Source organism: Lepisosteus oculatus, chromosome 25, assembly GCF_040954835.1.
Source record: "Lepisosteus oculatus isolate fLepOcu1 chromosome 25, fLepOcu1.hap2, whole genome shotgun sequence".
NCBI lineage: Eukaryota > Metazoa > Chordata > Actinopteri > Semionotiformes > Lepisosteidae > Lepisosteus > Lepisosteus oculatus.
In genome coordinates this window covers 5,648,273-5,670,771 of record NC_090720.1, presented here as the reverse complement: position 1 = coordinate 5,670,771, position 22,499 = coordinate 5,648,273, and the positions used below count along the sequence as shown (strand labels likewise).

General features: G+C 41.5%; 1 protein-coding gene across 1 annotated transcript; it reads left to right on the top strand.

Annotated features, from left to right (window-relative positions):
* The first annotated feature begins 579 nt into the window (after positions 1 to 579).
* On the top strand, positions 580 to 22,443 carry LOC102685366 (draxin-A). The gene is made up of 7 exons (XM_006642045.3): positions 580 to 737; positions 14,680 to 15,187; positions 15,543 to 15,751; positions 18,433 to 18,559; positions 19,079 to 19,174; positions 20,019 to 20,108; positions 21,519 to 22,443. Exons 2-7 carry the CDS (start codon positions 14,686 to 14,688, stop codon positions 21,629 to 21,631), a joined length of 1,137 nt encoding a protein of 378 aa, XP_006642108.2. The 5' UTR covers positions 580 to 737; positions 14,680 to 14,685; the 3' UTR covers positions 21,632 to 22,443.
* The last annotated feature ends 56 nt before the right edge of the window (positions 22,444 to 22,499 follow it).

Below are 22,499 nucleotides of genomic sequence, written 5' to 3'. Positions count from 1 at the left end.
AGTCAGCGTTCATCTTGTAAGCTATAGGCGTTGTGTTCAACAATACATGCACAGTGACTGTGTTCAAGTGCAGCAATAAAACTGTCCTTGCAAGCGATGTCTTAGTATGCTCTCACAGTTGTGGTGGGCTCTTTTTTTTAAGTGTAGTTAGCACTTTCTATCTGACTCACATCTGTGGCGAACGCCCTTGAGCGTTTTCGCCATTAATCTTAAGACTAATTACACAGGAAAGTGCTCCTAGCCCGCTCTAAAGTATTAGTGTCGATGTGAACGTGAATAATTTATTTTTATTTTCCGTCGGTCGTCTATTGTGTGTTTTCAATGCATTTGTCTAGGATAATTCATACCCCCTTGTGTACATTGTGTACATGTAGTTTCCATGTGGCACTGTGACATCCTTCGCATCATTAGGCGGCCTCTTTGTCCGCACGTGTGCAACATCGGTGTCTCTTTGTTCCTTGTCCCGAGGAGTCTCTCCCCCCCTCAGCTCGGAGCGAGCCCCCCCTTCTCTCTCACTCCGCACACAGACGCGCACTGACATCAGCCCCAGACGTGGACGCGCGTCGCAGTAGCGCGCACCGCGACCTGCCTCCTATAATAAACCACTTCTGTCGCCTGGCACACTCACAGACACACGCCCGCAACCCCGTGCGCTTAATCAAACTCTGGATCTGACATTACAGCTGTCCCAGTCCCGGCCAGGTACTTTAAAGCGAGGATAACAGATTGGAAGACAGGTAAGAAAGATATTATTATCACACTGAAGTCCGAATAATTATTTGTAAATGTGATTTGTAAGAGACATACACTTTTATTTACTATGTAACATATTTCATGTTCATGTAAATTGTATTTCGGCTGGGAGCCAGCAGAATATATATTTTTTTAATTTTAAACACATTATCTTTCTTTAGTACATCTTGCCAAGACCGTATGGGCACAGAACAGGACACGCCACGATAATTGCTACATCAAATTAGAGTTCACTGCACCGCATCTCTGCTCCCACGCACGTCCTCGCAGTAATATCAGACCATTAGCCGTGTATTAGGTAAAGGACACAAACGCGGTGGTTCCTATGAATAAAACGTGAGACAATATTTGAAGCACTGTGAACTGCACCAGGAAGTTTCAAATGAACCAGCGGGATGCTGAACTATAAACGTTGGTCGGGCGGTGCTTGGCGTTGAGATCTCTTCTCCTGGACGAGGGGCTGTAATTTTTGGAAATCAGTAATCTGGCTGAACACAATAACATTAAAAATAAAAATTAGATTCCATCGGCTCTCTCATGTTTTAATTATTTATAACGGGCTAAAATCGATAAACACATCAACAGAAAAACTACTGCTGACCAAATTACCTCTTTTTCATTTCGGTTTAATGCTGTATCGGCATCTTGTTAAATTCCGTATTTTCTAAATTCTATAGTAAATCAGTTTGCTGGCTCAATTAAGCCCTGTTCGAGATGGCGGAATAGTGGATATTAATTTATCCGATTTAAACATACATTTTCTTAAATGATATACGCTTCTTGTCCTAAATTTTATAGTTTGCTGACCCATAAAGGTAAAAAAGTCAAAAACTGTTTCTTTTTACATTGCAAATAATCCCGAGGCTCGTTTAATACCATTAGCTATTTTATATGTAGTTATATGAATATGTGTAAGTTTGTTAAACCTTCAGTTTAAGGCAGAACAGAGGCTGAATTCTACTGGATTCGCCAATATTTGTCAGTTCGGTGACCATAATTAATTGCTTGCGTTATAATCTGCTGATCCCATATGTTCATGATGCCGTTTCTCATAGAGACTTGCTATTTCTGCTTTAAGGGAGAGACTTGCTATAAGTATAATTAGCCTATTGCAATTGCACACATAACGTGAATAATTTCTTACTTCTACTTAAATGTTGGTCTTATTATTTTGTTTTTTAAATAAACCCGAACCCGAATGAACCTGAAACAACATTACCTTATTTGCTTTTTCTTGAGGGTTTTCTGGTATGGTGTGATGATGATGATGATTATTCAACACTACCTGTGATTTCACAGTACAAGATTTCGACTATCTCGATTTAGCAACAGAAACAGTTTTAGCACTAGAAATAAGATGAGATTTAAATTTAATTAAAGACCTCATTAGGGTCATTCATTTTCAGGCGCGTCCAAAGCAGCCCCTGTGAAAAGTGTTTCCAAGTGGTGTCACAAAGCGAAAAGCTTAAGACTTTGGCTTCTGTCAAGCCTCATACCCTATGCGTTGGAAATAGGAGTAGCTGCAGCCTTTTGTAAAAAGAGACAGTTTGACAAATACCCTGTAGTTTGTACTAGAGTAGGGGGGTTGTCTGTCTTTAATATATAAGCCTCATTACCCCAGAATGCGCTCTCTTCTCTGTTGTTGAACGTGAAGCGGGGACCCCGTTTTAAACTTCAGCAATCAAAACCATCACCCGGTTTTCAAACCTCCAGTATCCATTGATTGCTGCTTTCAGACAGACTCGCCTGGTTCCGAATATATTGTAATGCGTTTGAAATTTAGCAGGATTGTCACATCTCATATTACATTTTTACTATTTTCTACTTTTCCTAGCTCTAACGTCCTATAATAATAATAATAATAATAATAATAATAATAATAATAATAATAATAATAATAATAATACTTTTCTAAACAGACTTATTAGTTGACTGGGATTCAGACGTATCCCTTGGTCAACAAGCGGTTACACAAGCTCTGCGCTGAATTTCCGGGCGTTATACAATCCGGTCCTTGTAGCACTGTGTGTTTACATTGATGTAAACCCGTATATATCTCTTTGGCATTTCCTTTGATAAACGACATAATACTTTTAGGCATTTCAACATCGTCATGAACGATTATGTCCTAAAATACTCTTCTGAAGAAATCTTATATTTTCATTTGTTTTAGGGAATGTCACACGGTACAACTGTGATTATTAACAAAAATATCGGTAGTAACAGCCCGATTTAATTGAGCGAGTGTTCAAGTCTAAAATGTTTTAAAGCGCTCAGCGCTTCAATATTGCTAGTAAATATTTACCTTCATAAATGTGGAATTTTGTAGTTTACGTGAAGCTAAACATTTGTCATTACTACGGTTTTTCCTACTGTATGTATTTGATAGAATGTAAGTATACAGTTGAAAAAAATCTGACGGTACTTTCGTTTTATTGTAGACTTTGGCTTCTGGTTGAGTTATAGGAATAAGTAAAAAAGACTAATGCCCATGTTCTGTGTGCACTAGAAGACGTGTTTTACGTTTCATTCTTATTTAAGAACAGTCTGCTTCAACTAAAACTAATCATGTCATTTCAACAACTTTCTAATGTAAATGTTCAATAAATTAATTAAAATTACGTATAACTGAAGATCTATATGCTTTTAATAAGGATTGTAACGCCCAAAATTTAATGTCTCTCCTATGCTGTATAATTTCTACATATTGCCGAAGAGCTTGAAGGCAGTTTACAACAGCGGTTGAAAGATGTACAGTGCTTGTTTATTCAGTACCAGTTACATGTATTTTACAGCCTGAAAGAGACGCTTTTTAATATGGACTACCTCAACCCAAATTACGGATCCTCTTGCGTTACTTGAGTTCCATCTGTCCTCCAGAACGCAATGTGGTCTTGATCTAATTTTCCTGTTTTAGCACATCAAAATACATATGTAAATGAAATGAAAATATCAAGACAGGTGTTTCTGACTTGTGGATGCATTCATCATGTTAATGTCTGCAAGTACGTTAAAAGAACTACCGTTATGTAGCTGCAATTTAACTGTTTTGCCAAAATGAATAATTTTCTTGTAGAAGAGATCGTGCAATTTAATGTCAGTCTAAAACACCTGTTATTCTCATCCTTTCCTCAATTATTACCGAACCCAAGAAAAAGCAGTACATTTGTATTCCTGTACAGGGCCAAACTACGAAGATAAACTGAAGATATATTAGAAATCATTCCCTCATGTTTTCATGAATATGTTAGTTGCGGATCTTTGTGACATTGGGGGAAAGACATGAATGATAATTTTCATGAACATCAATATAATTGTAAAAGCAAACAGTTAATATGCTGCTTTAACTTAATTTAATTGCATGTTTGAAATATTTCTGTGTTTTCTAAATATGTTTTAATAAGAATGTTCAACATTCATGACAAACAGAGGCTCATGTGCTTTCACTGCTGGCCAGTGATTCTGTTGTTAAGAGAAATGCAGTATGCTACAGAAAGGAGAGAAAAATAGCAGTTCCTATAAACATGGTCAAAGAGTGCTTACGCAATACATATCTGCCGTTTCTCACATCGAGCATGTTTTTTGTTCTTTTAGTAAGGTTTCTTGCAGATCTTGAAATTGTTACTTCTTATTATCACTGCAGTACAAATTGACAGAATTGTGTAGGTTCTGTGCTCTCTGCTGCCTGCTAGTCAAAGGGCTGATGTATTGGGGTTTCTTGGCAGTATTATTTGACATATAAGCATTTTAAAAACAAAAACAAGTGATCGTTTGTTTAAGTCCAGACAGTGAGATCTTATGTTAATGCAATTAAAATCCACAGCTAATTTAAAGCAATTGTGTCATTTGGTGCTTTATGTGGAAGTTTCTTTTTAGATCACAATTGCAAATGCTCAGACTGAATCAGACATAATGATCCAACCTATGTGGCTACTCTTCAGACTAAATAGTGATTATTTTGTCTGTGTGGGGATGTTTTAAGGAATACAGCTATGAAAGGAATAAAGAGTTTTGGACAAAATCAAGTCCCTAATGTCTTTACTGTAGCAGCACTGTACTAGGGCATAATGAGCACCCTATATCATCAAGGTTTAAGAACTTGAAAAAGAAGAGACAAAACAAATCTAATGGAGTTAATTCTTAACAGATTCAAAGTTGTTGGCAGGCAACCATGACATGGTGTGTTCTAAAACTAGCCTTACATATGTAAATCTTACATACAGTATGTATCTTATCTTCCTGGAAGGGGGCTGAATGGAGGTGAAAGAATCAGACCAGAGGAATAGTGTACCCCTCTCATTTACACTGCCCACCAGTTCACTGGGGAATGCATTTTTAAAGAAACTCGTCTTTTTCTTATTTGATTAATAGTAAATACCGAACAACAAAGCATCCTGCAATACACAGTTATTTGCAAGCCTAATCAATTAAAAGGAATAAATATGTACAACATAAATACATTACAGTTAATGTATATTTTTATTAGCTCTTACATATTCAAATGTAGTCAGTAGGAAGTAGGAATAAGACCAAAGGGTAAAATGGAGACAGATGTCACATTTAGCTGTAGTAGAATCAGTTCAAGAACACAAGTTCATTTGCTTTCACTTTTCATGTTCTAATTAGGAATATCCTGAGGGAATCGGCTTGAATTTTTGCTTTTGAATGCTGGCCATCCTGAAAAAAAGCCATTCATGGATTAGGAGTATTGACCAGAGACAGACTGCTTTCTGCAAAAAGACATGACAGTGGAAATTGAATGGTTTCTGTATTGGACTGGTCAAAAGAAGTTTTCATTGACAACAGGAAGGTTAGCCCTGGATATAATTGGCCATAATGGTGAGACTGTTGATCGTTACAAGTTTCTCTGCATCATCATTTAGACTTCCCTGGTGGGATGTCAGGACCACCATGAAAAAAGCACAATATCAAACATGTTTTCCTTTGCTGGCAACTTTAAGGGGAGTTCAAGTTTAAGACATTCCCCTTTTTAAATGCACTTTTTAATACATTGTAGGATGGAAGTGCAACACAAAATGATCATTGGCATCTCAAGGAAGTTAAGTAGGCATCCAGGATCAGAGACTGTGATTTGCCACACTGTATACTGAACACTCCTGTCTAGACTGCCATTTGTTTTTGCATTCTTCCATTTGGAAGATGCTGTTGACACATCCAAGCAAAGAAAAATGTAGTTTGGACTTTGCCAAGCCACAGGTTTTGTAATTAAGTCTGTGTATTTGTTTGTTCAATTGTATGATGCAACATAGCGTTCATGTGTAAGTGTAATATTTAAAGAAATTAACCAAATTGCTACATCTGTATGTATAGTGGAATGTAGTATTTTTGGTAGAAAAGTAACGTTGAATTAAATGACTTTGCAACACCTTGTACCTTCTGTGTTGCTTGGAAAAAAGAGGAAACATTATCTCAGGTGACAGGGTGCGTGATTATCTTTCTTAGGGATCCAACCTTAAAGCATTCTTTTTTCTTTTTTCTTCTTTCCCTATGTATTGAACTCCTTGTATTCCTTCTACTTCCTTTTTACACCAGCACAGAAAAGATTCACTCTCTCATATTTCCACGTGAAAATGCAATGCTCTTAGGTTTTCAAAAGTTCCTCTGCAAAATCCCAACTGAATGTTTAATAAAGGGCTCATTTTGGCGTTGCGTGTCCAGCAAAGTGGACTGTTTAATTAAAATAATATGGCTCATTAGGGAGGGCTGGAGCTGCCATCCAGCAGCAGCCTGCTGTGTGCAAATTGTAGGCGCAGTTAAACGGATGATAAGTATCCGATCGTGGGGAGGCTGTGATGTTGCTGTCAAACTGCACCTCCTTTGGATTGTACCTAGCATCTGTGCTACCTGCTGCAGCGAGGGCAAAAATCTCAATGTATGAATCTCTCTCACTGAGCAGCCTTGCAAACAGATGGGCCATCCGTATGGCAGATTTCACAGCTAAGCTGTTCTGAACCATTCCAAGTCTAATGTGCACTTGAAACTGCAAAAAAAAAAAGAAATTAGAGTGCTCAGCTGAAATCACTCCTCTTGAAAACAAGATAAAGATATGGGATTTAGAGATCCAATTGGACTGCTTTTGCTTCACTGTCTTTCCTGCTACAAATACACTCTTCCTGTAATGCACTGTGAAAGAGCATGTAAAGCCCAAGTCAGGTGGATGCATTTCTCCTCTCTTAGTTATTTCAGTGGAATAATCTGTTGCCTCCCCAATATGGTCAAGTCTTTACATTTTTAGAAGGCTATCTGTAAAATAAATAAAAGAATCATATGAGCTAATTTGTTTGGTAAGGTTCCAGGTTGTGCTTTTCACTGTCGAGACTGAAAAAAAGACACCGGTCTACTAAAAGGCAAAACATACTATGATCTCCTAAATTCTTTTTCTGTTTAAAATTATGTTTTAAACCACAGATTCCAAGAAGCAAATTCTCTCTGTGTTCTGCCAATGTGAGCTTTGGTATGCTCACACGATTGCTACTTTTTTGTCGGATCAACCCTCAGCTTGTCTGTGTAAACTTTAAAAACCTGCGTATACTGTACATACTGTAACACAGCCTGAGCTTATCTCATACAGGCTTAAACATATGCCATGCCACCCATGTATATCATTAGCCACAATGTAGAGGGTATCGTGACTGTGGCATGAAGGACAAAGCTTTTAAATACAAAGTGTGTAGGATGTGTTCAATCCATTCACTGATGTAGCATTTTGAGATGCTTGGGAGATGCCAGTTTTAAGACAGTTAACCTTAAACACAGGGCAGTGTATTTTTGCATTTTTAAATATTAACTCTTCTTGTACATCTTAAATATTTGTCCTTCAGTTTTTCAGCCGTAATGAACATGTATATCATTACTGCTCAGCAGGATACACAAAAAAAAATATGCTTTCCTTATTCACATGCAAACAAGCCAGCATATGATATTGCGTTCTGTATCTGCTTCATTTCCTATCATGATTCAGTTACTCACGATTCTGCTTTTCTGTTGATACAGTTATCAAGGTAACGAGTTGTACTTGCTTGTCTCCTTTTTTTGTGCTGTCTAACCATTGTCCACACTGGGAAGTAAAGCGAATTTGTCACGCCTGTCTCTCATTGTGTGTCTAATCCGCTAGCTGTGAAAACCCCCCTCTGCTCTCCTGCCTTTCAGAGACAAGGACCAAAGCCCACCTGAGTCTCACAAGTTTTGTCCCCTTCTCCTGTGGGGCTGAACACAAGCGTTAGTTCTCCACTTTGGCAATTAACCCCATTCTCACATGTCATCTCTTCTTTTAGCATTATCTATCTGTAGGTGCACATGTGTCTTTTACCCTTATTTTATTTGTGTATGCATGTATTTGTACCCTTATCTCTGCCCTGTTAAATGTTTTCACTGGTAAGTCATGGTTTTCTCATAACAGAGTATAGAAAATTAGTGACTACACCTGGAATTTCTTCAGGTTTGACAATATAATACAAAACAAGTTCACTTTATAGCAAAGGTAACAGGTAAAGCATAGTAGCCGTGGTTTTCCAGATGCATAATGGTACAGTCAGCTCAGCTGTGGATATACTGTACCAGCGTTTCAAATTCCTCCCCCCTAATGCATTGTGACACTATGCTAAGAAACTGAAGGCCTGGAATTAATTCACACTTAGTGCTGGAACATTCTTGTTTCTCCAAGTGTTCAGTTTCTTTTCCAGCGCAAAACACTGCCCTCAGTTATGTGGCTGGTACTCGATTTTATCAACACATCTGCCTTTTGCAAATCAACTAACGGTAAGAAGGATTGTGTGATCTCCCACAGGTTCCTTGAAATCTCAGCGTGAGTCAGTGATCAAGTGTTTCCCCAGAGGCCGTGCTGTTCACATCAAACTCATGTCCATCACATCCCACTTGGGGCAAGTGGACTAACCGGGCTGTGCCATCAGTCCCCCAGTATAGTGAATATGTGAAGAATGTTTCCTGCTCAAATAAATTGCTACCAAAAGATTCTGTGGCCTTCCAGCATGGCAGTCTTTTCCAGATCAGTGAGTCCTGAGATTTTATAAGGCAGGAAAAAGCCTACAAGTTCACATACTCTAATGCCTCAGATTCCTGTCGAAAGGTGCTGAGCGTGGAGGTGGAATGAGCAGAGCTTGTCAGCTTGCCTTCGTTTTCCATTTTTCCATCTTCTTTTTCGCTTTGTTTCCGCTTCTGCGGACGGCCGAGCGCAGGCTGCGAGCCGCATCGTGCCTGGAGCGAGCGCACTGGTTGCTATTAGAGATGCGGGCACCAGATGGCCGCGGGAAGATAGGCTCTCAGCAGGTGGAGGCAGCGCAGTCATTAACGCGCACAATGCCCGCGCCGTGGCTGGCCCGGCTGGGCTCAGCCGCTGCGCCGCCGCTGTGCTGACACTGCCGCGGCTCTGCGCCGGAGCAGCCACAGCCCTATTCACACGGCCCTTGACCATTCATCGCTGGGAGCTATTCACACTGCGGCGCACACAATGCCTACCAGTCCCTACTGTCAGGCGTGCAGTGCGCTATCCCGGCGGCTTCACATCCTAATCATTCATGAGAGCCATTCCATTATTTTCTGACACCCCCTCCTACTCTCTCCAGCCCCACCGATCCCAGTGCCCTCCCCAGATGGGGATCATTCCCACGTATGAAATAAGATGACAACAATCACACCACGCTGGGATTTCAGGCTCGCCAACAGCCCTGAAAACGACAGCCTAGATTAAAATGGCACTTGGTGGTTGTTGTTCTTTCTTTTAGCGTCCATTGGACACGCTGACGGCTGGCGCGGCGTTGAAAGCCGCCAGTTCGCGAGTCTCTCCCACTCGCTGCCCACCTCTCAACTGTCATCTCTCTGGCATTACCCCACCTCCTCCAGCCCTCTCTTCAAGCCCACTGGTGGGAACCAAGCGAAAGCCAAGCTGCTGGGAATCTGGCGGGGCTTTGCCATTAATTTAGAGACATCTTTATCTGTATGTTTTATTATGTCCTTATCTCCTGCCACAGCGGTTGTTAGATTCTGTATTCTTGGCTAAATTTTCACATTAAATATGAAAAAAGGCACAGATTGACGCAGTAGATGTGCTGCAAAATGGATGGAAGTGATAGCTTACACAAGATTCCCAGCCTATCACTCACTGCAGCTTATCTGTGTTACCTGCTGCCTATGGGATGAGAGCTTGGGACTGGATTCAGTGTTGCCATCAGGTGTGGGCTGCAAACTCTTTTTGCACCAGCTCCTGCAGAGATGCACTGGGGACAGATCTTAAACGTTACTTAGGCAGTTGTCTGTCAGGTGTTTAAGTCACCAACTCGATCAGGAAAAGGGATTCTGACTGCCTTCCCTCTTTCAAATTACAGTGCACAACATGACATCCTGCTGTTTAGTTGTTTTTAAGATATTTTCAGACCATATCCTGCTTGTGTGACGCTACAGTTGGCATCAGTGTCTGCACTGGTAGGGCAGAAAATGCCTGCAGACATACAGTAGCTATGAGGAGTATTGCAGATAGGTGCCAGCAATGGGGGAGGCAGTCCTTGTTTTCAGTATGTTCAAAATCTGTGGGTGGGAGTGACATCTGAAAGGCTCTTCTCTGTACTTTGCTTTGAGGAAGTGTCTACATTTCCTTCCATGCGTTGCTTGCTACCAGAGCCATTGGTCTGGGCAGGACTTGCTTTGATCCACCTTCGAAAATTCCATTCTTTTGGTCTTCCTCTGGGATCTTCTGAGACCAGTCGAGGACAGATTGGGACATTATCAGTGGTGTGGGTTTTAACGGCACAGCCTCCATTATTATCAGTGTCATCTCTTCAGTCTCATTGGTGCCATTTCTTTCAAAGACCAGCTGTTCTGGGCACAGAGGAAGCATGGCAATCTGAGCATACAGCCTGAATAGAAACTGTGCCTGTGTGGTTGTATTGTGCCTTCTGGGTTCATTAAAATAAGAGAAGCTTACTTCAGCAGATAGATAATAACTCGCAGAACTCAGAGCATCTATTCTAATATATGATTCCACTATTTGTATTTCACCTGCCTTGGTTGTATCCTTAATCCATTGAAAGTGAAATTACGTAACTAGCAATCCATCAGAGAAAGTACGCCTTTGACTTGTTTCTACATTAAATGGTGAGCAAGAAACATCACCTTTTCCGCTATGAGAAGATGGTGTGAGTGGTTCTCACACGTAAAGGAGCCACTCTCAATAGCTCTGTATCAGCTGGTGAATTTTTTGTCATTATGGTTTCAGGGTCCAAGGAAATTACATGTTCATACCATTGTCAACTGATGCATTTCACAGAGTCCTAGTGCTCATTTTGAAAGGTATTATTTTTTGAGGTGGTTCAGTAGGAGAGACACATTAGCACTTGGGAAAAGCATCCTGCAAGTACTGGCTCGTGCTTTAGAATGCAATGTTTCCATTGTGGGATATCAGACATAATATGGATTCATAACTAAGAGAACTGAGCTCATATTTCTGCAGAATTGCTTTACACTTTCTGTCAGACACTTAAAATTCTGGGCGATGTGCAACATGGTTTTCATGGACAATATTTTATGGTTAGTCCTGTTATTGCAGAAAACTTTAAAACCTCTCTGTTGATAGAAACCAAAAATTCCTCAGTGAAAGAGGTTCCCACGTCTCACAGTGCTATCTGCAATACCAGTTGTTTTTTGTGGCATTTGTTCTGAGAGGTTTTCTATATTTGTGACTCTATGAGACACATATTTTAAGTGTGTCTCTACCTTTTCGTCTTGCAATGGAAAGCTGTAAGTCTTCCTCTCCTGGTTTCAAATTGGTTGTATGACCTTTCAGCTGAAGTTGACCTGACATTCTGCAGAGCATATTACGTCCCTGAGCTTAATGGGCAATTTTCTGCTTTAAAATGCCTGCCTCTCTGGGACTTGGAAATTGAACCCTCGGCTGATCTTGTTAATGTCTGCTAAATGTCTGCTAGTACAGGCGTGTCCAAACTACTTGTCCAGATTCTCCGCAGGTATTTTAGGTTTCTTTCTAGTGGCAGCACCTGAAGAGCTGGAATAAGCTGTTCAATATGTCTAGTTAAACCAGTAGCCATCTGGTGAGACTCATCAAGTTGGACTGAAACTTCACAGACACACTGGATTTCCATCACCAGGATCGGTCACTGAAAATCTAGTAGATTAATTCCTCTCCACTGCCTGTGCTTAAAATTTACATCACTCATCTCTTCTGTCTTGAAGTTTCCATTACCAGACATGCTCTACGGCCCTTCTTCTCTTCATTTTATGATGTGTTGTACTGGACAGAGAAGGCCTTTTGCTCTTTTACATTTTGTGTAATTAATATCTAGTCTGCAATGTGCTAAATGAACCCCATGCAATTCATCATAATCATACCCCAGCCCCTGCGTACAGTTGTTTGAAGGCTGTTTATCTGTGGAAGTGAAGAGAGAAGGCCGTTCATTGACCCCCATCCTCCTGCACAACAGAAGCTCAAAACCCCCTTCATACACTCTGAAGTCTATTGATTTCCTATAGCTGCTGACTTTCCCAAGCTGAGAAAACGAGTTTTCTTCTCCCTGTGGTGGGAAATTGCATAGGAAGCAGTCACAACAGCTTCAGGGTGGACAGACATGTGCTTTTTCACATCACCTCCTGCACCGAGTGACAAACTGCCAGGATATGTGACGGACCCCACAAAAGCTGATGTCTTGCATAAACTGGTTTTATTGATTCCTGTTTTTTTCTGGAACAAAAGCTCTCATTGGAAAGTGGTTTGGAGCTTTGCAATGCTGTAAGAGCTTTTTTGACTTTAACTTCTCCTTCTCTTTTACTGAAAGTAATTCGACACACAGCCAAAGAGTAGCAAAGGAGTTAACAAGAAGCACAAGAACCACATTTAATTTTTAATGAAAAAGAAATCAAATATATTTGTAGGCACTGCTTGGAATGATATGAGCTGACAAACCAAGATACTTATCATATTCAGGTTTTGACACTTTCTTTCCACTGGTTGAAGTGAATCCAAGCACATTTTACTTAATTTTCTCTGAATAACAGGAAAATACCCACAGCTGTCCCTGGCTGTGTCATTGGCTATATGTGATAGTTTGTTATACTGCAAATTAAATGTCTGCTTTTTACAGATGACTTGATCTTGATAAGTATTAAAACTGTCAATCACCAAACACTGTCCACAAATTGGCACTTTAAACATTCAATCACAGGTTCTTGTGCTGCAATTTTGACAGACTTATGTGTTCTGCTTTTTTACTTATATGTTAATTTGGAGTAGTGAATTGGTATCGTACCTCCATACCTGAGGGTTGTGAGTTTCAGTCTCTAGAGACAGCTGTTGTGCCCTTGAGCTAGGTGTTTCATTAAAAATTGTTGCTGTACATGAATTTGTTCTAAATTGACTTATCTGGTTAAAGTAAAAAGCTAAAACTAATCTCAAAAGCTTTTGCAACTATCAGTCATAACTCATCTTTATTCTTCATATTTTTTTCCTTTTGCTTACGTAGTGTTTGCACTAAACAATGATTCAGATCTTAATCTGAAAAGCACACAATTCGTAATCTTAAAGAGGGAAGCAGATTATTTATTACAGTCTGAGTGAGTACTGTGCTACTTCAAACCCGTGAGTCCTTTCTTTAGGTTATTAGAATCAAGATTTCTTTCTTTAGGTTATCATCAACCAAGATTGGGATTCTCCCATGAAAACCCAACTCACAACCCCTAAGAATAGTGCTCATGGAAAAGCAGAATGAAAAATTGCTTAATAAAAATACTACAGTATGGAACACCCTGAGGCAGCAAACTGGGTTGATGTATGTCCAATAATTATTCTTCTGGTTGTTGGTATGTGGTGATTTAACAGTTTTTTTTAACCCTGTAGAAAATGTTTTTTCTTTGTGTGTTTCTATTTTTGTTATTGGGTGGCTAAATGGAAGCAGTAGATTATAAAGCAGTTTACAGGCATTGATTGTAAGATGATGACTGATCACATAAGTGCCCCCTTTTTAGGGCACTCTGACTGAAAGCACCAATGCTGTAAACACTTGTAATTTTCTCTAATGACTGTCTGCGGACCTTGAGTGCAATTACTGCGTGCTGTTTTAAAGCTTTTATTGTTGTTAATACTGTTGCTGTGTGCTCTCTGTTTCGCTGGCCATTTTCCTGCTGTTAAAGTAGGCTCTGGGAGAGTGGGGTTGGATTCTGGATGTTGGGATGACTGGAAACTTTCAATATTAATAAGAGTTGACTGCAGCCCCCTACCAACTTTATCCCAGCTCTGGTAATCAGTAGCTGAATTGGGAAATTTGTCTCTGGACACAGCCCAGATTCACTCTAAGCTCTTGTTACAACTGATCTGGGCAACAGTAAGTCGGCATCAGCTACTGTACCTCCAGATCTTTGTCTGTCTCCCCAAAAATGAGATCATCATTCATTTCGCAGTGCAGAATCTTTGTATTTACCTGTTGCACTTATCTGTTACACATGCTTAATGGAATGTAGCACATAGCAGTCCTCTACACCCATTAGCTATTTCTAACATAAAGAAAATGTTCTGTATGTGCACCACTGAAGCTTTCCTGTTGGAACGGCTGCCAAATACAATTTCCTAGCTTCAAGCGAGTGCCATCACAGAAAGCTCGTTCTAGCAAAAGATGGAGTGCATTCATTCACTGACATTACTGTGTTTGGAGGAGCTGTATTTCAAGATTTCTAACATTCTTCTAATTCAGCAGAGGAGAAGCGCAGAAGTAGGTCATAGCTTCCTCTGTGACAGGCAGCAGAAATATAGGGAGTTGCATTGCAGAAAACGACTTACAATAGGAGAGTCTTAAAGAGATCATATACTGTTTTCATGGACTACAGTGTCAGAAGGTGCCCCAGAGCAGATCTCAGTCTTGCTCATGGTTGTGTGTTTTCCTCTGTCAGGTGTCGATGCGGAACAGGATGGCAGCTCTCTCCTGGTGCTTGTTCCCAGCGCTCCTCCTCACCACGCTGGCGGTTTCGGACCGTGCTGAGCCTGGCTCCAGGAGCATCAAGAGAGGCCCGAAACAGCCTTCTGCTGGAGGTGTCAACACCCTCCAGGGCCCAGAGCTGTGGCCGCAGCGCAGCGGGCACCATCGGAGGCACGGTGGGCGCAAGGACAAGGCCAGCGCCGGGCTGCTTTCTCGGGGCCCGCCGCCATCCATGGGGCGTCCCGAGGATGATGGGACAGGGTTAGAGGGCTTGAGCCCCGTCAGGCTGGAGCTGGGCCCAGAGGAGAGAAGGGGGAGCAGTCAAGAGCGGGACACGGGCTTCCTTGGCTTTGGGACCCCCTTCCATGAGAGAGACAACCGCCCTCCTGGCAGCGAGGGCACGGGCAAGGGCAGGCGGCACGGGCACCACCTGGAGCACAGGAAACACGGAGGCCGGAAAGACAAGGCCAGGCAGGTCAAAGGTGACAGCCCCACCCGCCAGACACTGCTGGGGTCGCCAAACACAGGCAGTCTCTCAGGCCCTGATCACTCGCTCTGTGTTGTGTTCTGCCCAGTTTAGGTACTGCAAGTTTTGCACTGCAAACAGAATTCCCTGTGCACAACCAGGACAGCAAACGGTTTACTGTATGTTGTACACGAAAGTGTTTAAACACCACCAGTCCCCTGATTTCAGGAGACCGAGAGTGTGCCCAAGCAATTAAATACAATTTCTTTCTTTAACTTTGTTATTCAAGACAGAAAAACAAGTCAAGGTTGATTCTGTGCTCCTGCTGCTTGACCGCAGGCCTCCTGCCTTGTCTGTCCCTCTCTCTCCAGCCCGCCTGTCCGAGCCTGAGCTGGGCTCTGTGCTGAAGGAAGGGGAACAATTTGAGGAGCAGCTCCCAAGTAAGCCCCCATCTGAGAGTGCAGCCCCACCTACCGCATTCCCCTCCCCTACACCTGGCAATGCCCACAGTACGGCACTGGTCCCCACAGTGATAAGCGAGGACGCCCCAGCCCCTCCTCCTGCCTCCACCAAACCACAGGTACGCATCTGTCACTCAGAGATACAGACAGGTGGAGAGACAGTCAACAGCCGGTCAAGATGTGTTTCTCTTCTGTCCACTTCTTTCAGGGTCTCTCTGCCTGCCTCATCTATCAGTCTCTGTCTCCACCGGTTTGCCTTCTGTCTCAGCCCATTGTCTGTTTGTCTGTCTGTTAACGAAACACATGAGTATCTCAGAGAGTCATTTGAATACGTAAGTTATAAAATGTTGCAGGAGCACAGATTTTGAGGAAAATCACACAGGGGCTTGGATGTGTTGATTTATGTATGAGGAGTTCAGATTGTCTCCCTCAGATATTTATGTTTCCAGAATCCTTTTGACTTAATTAAAGTCCTCTGTGGCAGGAGGTAACTGGTGAAGAGGATTCCTAGCGTTAATCGAATCTGGCTGGGAAGATTTAATTAAGTTGCTCCTTATTTTATTTTGACACGGTGCTGTCGTATCTCCATGGGTTAACGCTACAGCTGTTTTCTTTGTTCACACCTCCTGCTTAAATATAGATTCCCCACACTTCTTCCAATCAGTGCCACTCAGGAGGGCTTGTTAGAGAGCATGGAAGAGACCCGGGGGCGCCCTCTCAGAGTGGGGTGTGAGTGTTAACAAAGACAAACCTGTCCTTCTTCACAACAGCCATCTGCCTGAATGGTTCTCTTAAAGTTACTGTCAAATCTGTGCTTACATGCTCTTTAACTGCCACCCCCTCAACTGTGTCTATAATTGGCTGTAGATTTACCACCTCGCAGCTTGATTTTATCCGATCTCTAAAGGTAAGTGGGTATGCGTCTGGTTAGTACTAAGATAAGAGACCTCAAAAGCAGCTCTTCCATTTGGAGAAGAATTCCTAAAGCAGTATTATGACAAGAGACACTGTTCTGTAGGAGGTGCCATGCTTTGTGTGAGATTTTAAACTTAGGTCTTGACTACTAAGTCACTAAGGATCTGTTTCCTTGCTATATTCCAAGAAACTGAGCTTGCACAATCTGGTCTTCTCAAAGTCCCCTTCTGAGTCAACTGGTGAAAGCAGTTTCTCATATCTCCACCTTATTTGGTACGTGGTGGTGCTGATGCAGAATGGCTTCCACATATCACCCAGGTGGGTGTAGTCACTGTCTATTAAACTGTTCTGTGACAGAAGACCTTTCCTTCTTTTCTCTATTTTAGATCCATATTTGCATATTTCTATTTTTAGCATGTAATTGCATACTGTATCCTACATAAAGCTACACATTCCTAGTCTGAAGGACGCAGCTGTTTTAATGCATATGTTTTCTGTGTGGACCCATAAAAAGTCCCATCTTTAAGATTGGCAGTCAGAACAGACTCAGAGGCCCAGTAAATCTCCCAGCTGCTTGTTTAATAAGACTTTCCTGCCGATTCCGTGTCCTCTAAAACAGATTACCATTTTCAATTCACATGCAGGCCAGGCCTTTCTGTGGTCCAACAGCGCATAATTTTACGGTCAGATTGACATTGCTGTTGACATGTGTTGGTGACACAGTGAGTGACACGGGTCAGTCACCCTGACCCTCATTAAATAACCCTGTCGTCTCTCCCCCACTGCACACCCCACCCCTGGGGACATTGCCATCCTTTTGATGTGCATTGTATCCTGCTATTCTAAACCTGGTTGCTGTGGAGAGGACCGGCTGCATCCGGGCACAGACAGTACCGTTTCGGTGATATATGAGAGCTGGCTGAATTATAGGACAATCTGTTCTGTGTGTAATCGCTGGACCCAGAAACCAATCTGCATGTTCCCTTTGATCAGTTAAGGCTGTTTAAATTGCTGAAGCCTTGCTGCTAAATTAAAGCAGGCATTGACGCAAGAAAAGCATCTTTTTTTTCTTGGAGGCCTTCTTATCTTGGGAGTATTCAGGCTTCCTATGATTCCCTAAATTACGAGTGTTGAAGACCGATCCTGGGAATTTTACCAATCACCTGCTGAAGACCAGGGAAATGGTAATTGGGCCCAATGAAGTAAATAATTAGTATTTAAGCACTCAGACTAGAACAACAATAAGAAGGATTCTGGGCCTTGTAGACTGGATCTTGGGCACCTTTGCCCTAAATGAAACAATGATTTTGATTCTACATGTTGTGGCTGGTGTAAAAGCATCTGTATTTCACTGAAGGTGCACAATCAGAAAAATTGTGTTTATCATGGGCTTTTCATCCCTGAAAGAGCCCGAAGCTCTTCATCAGGATGGGTTTTGCTTCATCATCACTGTCATTGCACACACTGCATTGGCACCAGGCAATATCTCTGTGCCAACAGCTCATCTACACAGCAAATAATTACTCTACAGGGAGAAAAGTAGGTAGGCATGTCATTGAGAAGTCTCAATTGTTATTTTAGTAGAATATTGGAACTAGAACTTATACTCTTTCAAGTAGTTCCCTTGGACCTTTCATGATCACAAGCACCCAGAACCTCTGATTGAAGTCTCATTTGAAGAACAGTGCCTCCGACAGGGCCATGATCCCAGTCACCAAACCATGAGCCTGGTTGGGAACTTTCTGTCCAGATGGAAGAGGTGCCAATCACGGGTTGACGATAGACTGACCAGGAGGAGAACTGAAGTTTGCAGTCCTATTTAGTCATAAAACGGCAGCCAATCTAAAATACCCATTGCTCCTGTTGTGGTTTTCGACTTTTTTAGAAGTTGTCCCAGGGCCGAATGAGATCAGAGGGTGAAGTGATGCCCACCTTGGACATGGCACTTTTCGACTGGACAGACTACGAGGACATGAAGCCAGTAGACACCTGGCCTTCTTCTAAGAAGAAAGGTGATGCATTAACACTCCCTCACCAACATCTTTAATAACTAATGCTTTGCTTCATCTTCAGGGTTCATTAGTAGACAGCTACACCAATAGATTTGTTTAAAGGATTTCCTCAAAAATCCCAAAACTGTTTAAGATGACAGTTTTTGGCAGGATAAGCTGGCAGTGAATTTTCACTAACGCTTCAGCTACGTGCCTCTCTTGTGTGTGCTGGCCAGGAAATGCTGTACAGTACATACCTGCAGCTTTTCCAGGCAGGAATGCTATTTCAGTATACAGTTGTCTGTGATTGCTGTGCTGAGGTTTAAGCCCCCATTATGTTCTTCACATAAACGCACGCAACCGACTGGCGTGTCTAGATTTTGCCCATTGAAAAAAAAAAGAACGACTTTTGTCTAGATTAATAAAAACCCTCAACCCAGCGTCCACGTGTTCCTTACAAGTAGCTGGGTTTGGGAGTGGTGTGTGGACTGCTGGGGTGCTGGTTCCCGCAGTGACTCTTATCCCCTGTGTCTGGTGCAGAGAAGCGCCGCAGTAAGAATCTGAGCAGCAGCAACATGACAGCAGATACAGATGCCCAGGCGGAGCCCTGTGACCACCACCTGGACTGCCTCCCTGGTGAGTCTGCCTCCAGCCTCCCCGCCTCACCTCCACAGAGGTTTCCTCCCCGGTGTCAAATAAAGACAGCCGCCATGGGGGGTTTCACTCTGGCCTGTTCGGAAGCTGTTTGGTTTCTGTATACATCAAATACAACCCTAAGCGACAGAGAAACATTTGACTCGGCCATTTCCTGTGTGGTTGTCACAGTACCCACAGCTGAACGGCACTCCTTCACATAAATAAAGAACAAAAAAAGCATTAAAACTATGAGAAAAGCTATAAGCAAGTGGGGTCATTGAAACCAGCTACCTGGTTTGCAGAACATGGGAGCTGTCATTTTCATCCTTTCCCCTCCACAAACAGAGACAAAAGTGTAATTTGCCTCTATGGAGGTCATACATCAACTGCTTGCTAAGACTTCATCATGTAACAGTCTATCCCTTAACATTTTGCTTGGCTTGACAACATAATTTCCTTCTGTCAATAGAATTCGACTTTCTCATTATGTTTTAAAGCCTGTAGATGAAGAGCAATGCATATTCACCTGGTGCTGGTGTAGAAAATGTGAATTGAAAATTATCCATCCTGAAAATTGGGTTTTTCGAACTTCTGTCCACTGTTTCGGTGCCCTATCCATCCTGTCAGGAGTGTAATCTTCTCATCCCAGCTGCAGAGTAAATGATCATGTAATGTGAGAAAGGTGTCACTTTCTCTTAATTTGTATCCCTTCTTGCATTTCTCTCTTTTAGTCTTTGGTCCTTGGTTAGTCTTTAGGTTTCTGGTTGCTTTCTTGTCCTCTTCTGTTGGGGGTTTTTGCAGTGAATCTCACGAGAGCTTTCTGTTTGTCCCAAACCCTCCTCAGGCTCCTGCTGTGATCTGCGACAACATGTGTGCAAACCGCACAATCGCGGGCTCAACAACAAATGCTATGACGACTGCATGTGTGAAGAAGGTGAGAGACTGGGCGTGGGTGAGGACAGGGCATTTTGCTCTCGGTGCTTTAAGGGGCACAGAGCAGAGCAGCATGCACCCAGCTGGCCACAAGCAGACTAACAATACACTGAGATTGCAGATTACAGCTGTCTAGTAGGGAAAACCTGCAGGAAATACAGATCTCCCTTATTAATCATCAGGAGCTGACTCTTAATTTGCTCTTCATTGCTAGCAAAGAGAGCACCTGTGGACAGAAATAAAAATCGAACCTTTCTGAAAAAACACTTCTTGCCCTGGCGATTTTTTCACTGTTTCGCTTGTTTAACTATATATTTCAATCTATTTGTCAGTTTAAAAAAAATCTTCAGAGCACAGACAAGCTGACATATTTCAGGAAGGAGCGTAGCCTTGGTTCCTGGAACAGTTTGGTGATATTCTGGAGTTTGTCTGTGTTACAATAATACTTTCAGGGTAAATGAAATGCATGAAAGATTAGCTAAGTGGACAAACAATGCATCTGCCTGTGCAGAAGCAGTAATGAGAGTGGTATGGAAACATCTTTTTAACATGTAATTGTTGACATTTAAAATTTTGAAAAGTGGGTTTTTATATGACAGGACAAAAGGTTTGTTTACACTGGAATCCACTGTGCTGCAGTTCAGCTTTCCTAAAGGATTAATCATTACCATTAATCTGTCCTCTCAACACTGCTTCTCTTCTTGTAGTACTTAGATTTTAATTAGAATGTTGTTTACCAGGCATAATGGCAGCCCAGAGCTTGTTTCATATGAAAGATGAAGAAAGCAGGGTCCTCAGGAAATATGCAATGAGAATTAATGGCTGTTATCTCAATTATTAGCACAGATTGCAAATATTAAAGTTGGGCAGTTCAACATCCAGGCCTCGTGCAATACCATGCTGTTTAATCATGATTAAGCAACTCACCTGTGCTATACATTATCAATTAATGTGACACTGAGTATTGCAGAAACATATCACTGGTGACTCACTTGATAACCACTACAGCAATGTTTAAACAGCTTTGCACATCTCAAATTTCTTTAGGAAGTTCTTGGTAGGAGGGGTTTACAGCTTTGACAAAAAGATAGGACCACACAATTCTATTTAAAATAAAAACGGGTATTTCCACTGTCCACAGGTACTCTTTAAGTGAAAACAGGTCAATCTCAGTTTAAGGCAAAATGTCCTTTTTCTGGCGATAAATGTGTTACATGTATCATGTTGCTTTAATGTATTTTAATGTTTTAAGAATCTAAAAGTAGAAGAAAAAGTTTGACGGGCTAAAAAACGACCTATTGCCAAGTCATTTCAGATTTTTTTCTGATTCCAAAATCGCAAGCATGCGTAAGCAGCTATTTCCCCTTCCTCTTGTTTCCTGTCCTCATTTCTTCGTGTCCTGTGCTGTCAGGACTCCGGTGCTACGCCAAATTTCACAGGAACAGGAGAGTGACTCGGAGACGAGGACGCTGTGTGGATCCAGAGTCAGTCAACAGTGACCAGGGGTCTTTTATCACCATCTAAAAGAGGAAGAGGCATTCACTGGCCCCAAACCACTGAACAGGGAAAGAGAGAGAAGAAACACATTGTACAAAAGCCAGAGCCAAGGTCAACCCAACCAGACTCGTCTTTTTAGCCTTTTGTATTCATGTTTAACTCACTTTATTGAAGATTTTGTTTTTCTAACACAACATAGAAAATGATATCAATTCAGTTATTCTCATTCTTGATTTGAAGAGCCCCCAGTAGACGTGTTTTGTTTTTCTGTAGTTGTCTGATGAGGTAAAGACAAAAATAAATAAATGCTGTTTTGAGGCTCAGTTTTTCCTTATGGTTGTTTAAATATTCCCATTATAATAATGACAGAAATGGAATATCTTATTCTCAATTAATTTATTTGAAATGTTTTAGGGATGCATATCTTTTTAATTGGATTATTCCAAAAGCCAAAATAGACCTCTGTGTTTTGTTTTTCTCAGAAAGGCCGAAAATCTAAATAAATAGAAACACACCTTTATAATATTTCTCTTTCTTTGTGGTATGATTGCTAAGTACAAAAGTGTTGTAAATTATTTTGCGTTGTTACTCTTGTAAAACTTAAAACAAGCTGTCAACCTGATTTTTAGTCTTTCTGTTGTTCTGTAATATTCACAGACTTCATTTGATTCTTAGAAGCAGAGTCCTTTTCTCACATTCCCAGTGCTGTCAGAATGCCTGCAAAAAAAAAAGAAAACTGTTTTTCTCATCTTCAGTTTCAGCTTGGGGTCCTGTTCTCAAGAGAAGAGTGTGAGATGTGTTTTTCAAGGTTTGTGATTAAAAAGCTCTTTGGAATCGAATATTTTTTTCTACACTGCTGTTTTCTTATGTATAGTAACTTTCTCGAGCTGCATGT

What these genes read in the sequence shown, in the direction of transcription:
- LOC102685366 (XM_006642045.3), top strand. Translation starts at nt 14,686, where the DNA reads ATGCGGAACAGGATGGCAGCTCTCTCCTGGTGCTTGTTCCCAGCGCTC. An exon ending in CCACCTGGACTGCCTCCCTG is followed by an intron (nt 19,175 to 20,018) that starts GTGAGTCTGCCT and finishes AACCCTCCTCAG; the next exon opens with GCTCCTGCTGTGATCTGCGA. An exon ending in CGACTGCATGTGTGAAGAAG is followed by an intron (nt 20,109 to 21,518) that starts GTGAGAGACTGG and finishes CTGTGCTGTCAG; the next exon opens with GACTCCGGTGCTACGCCAAA.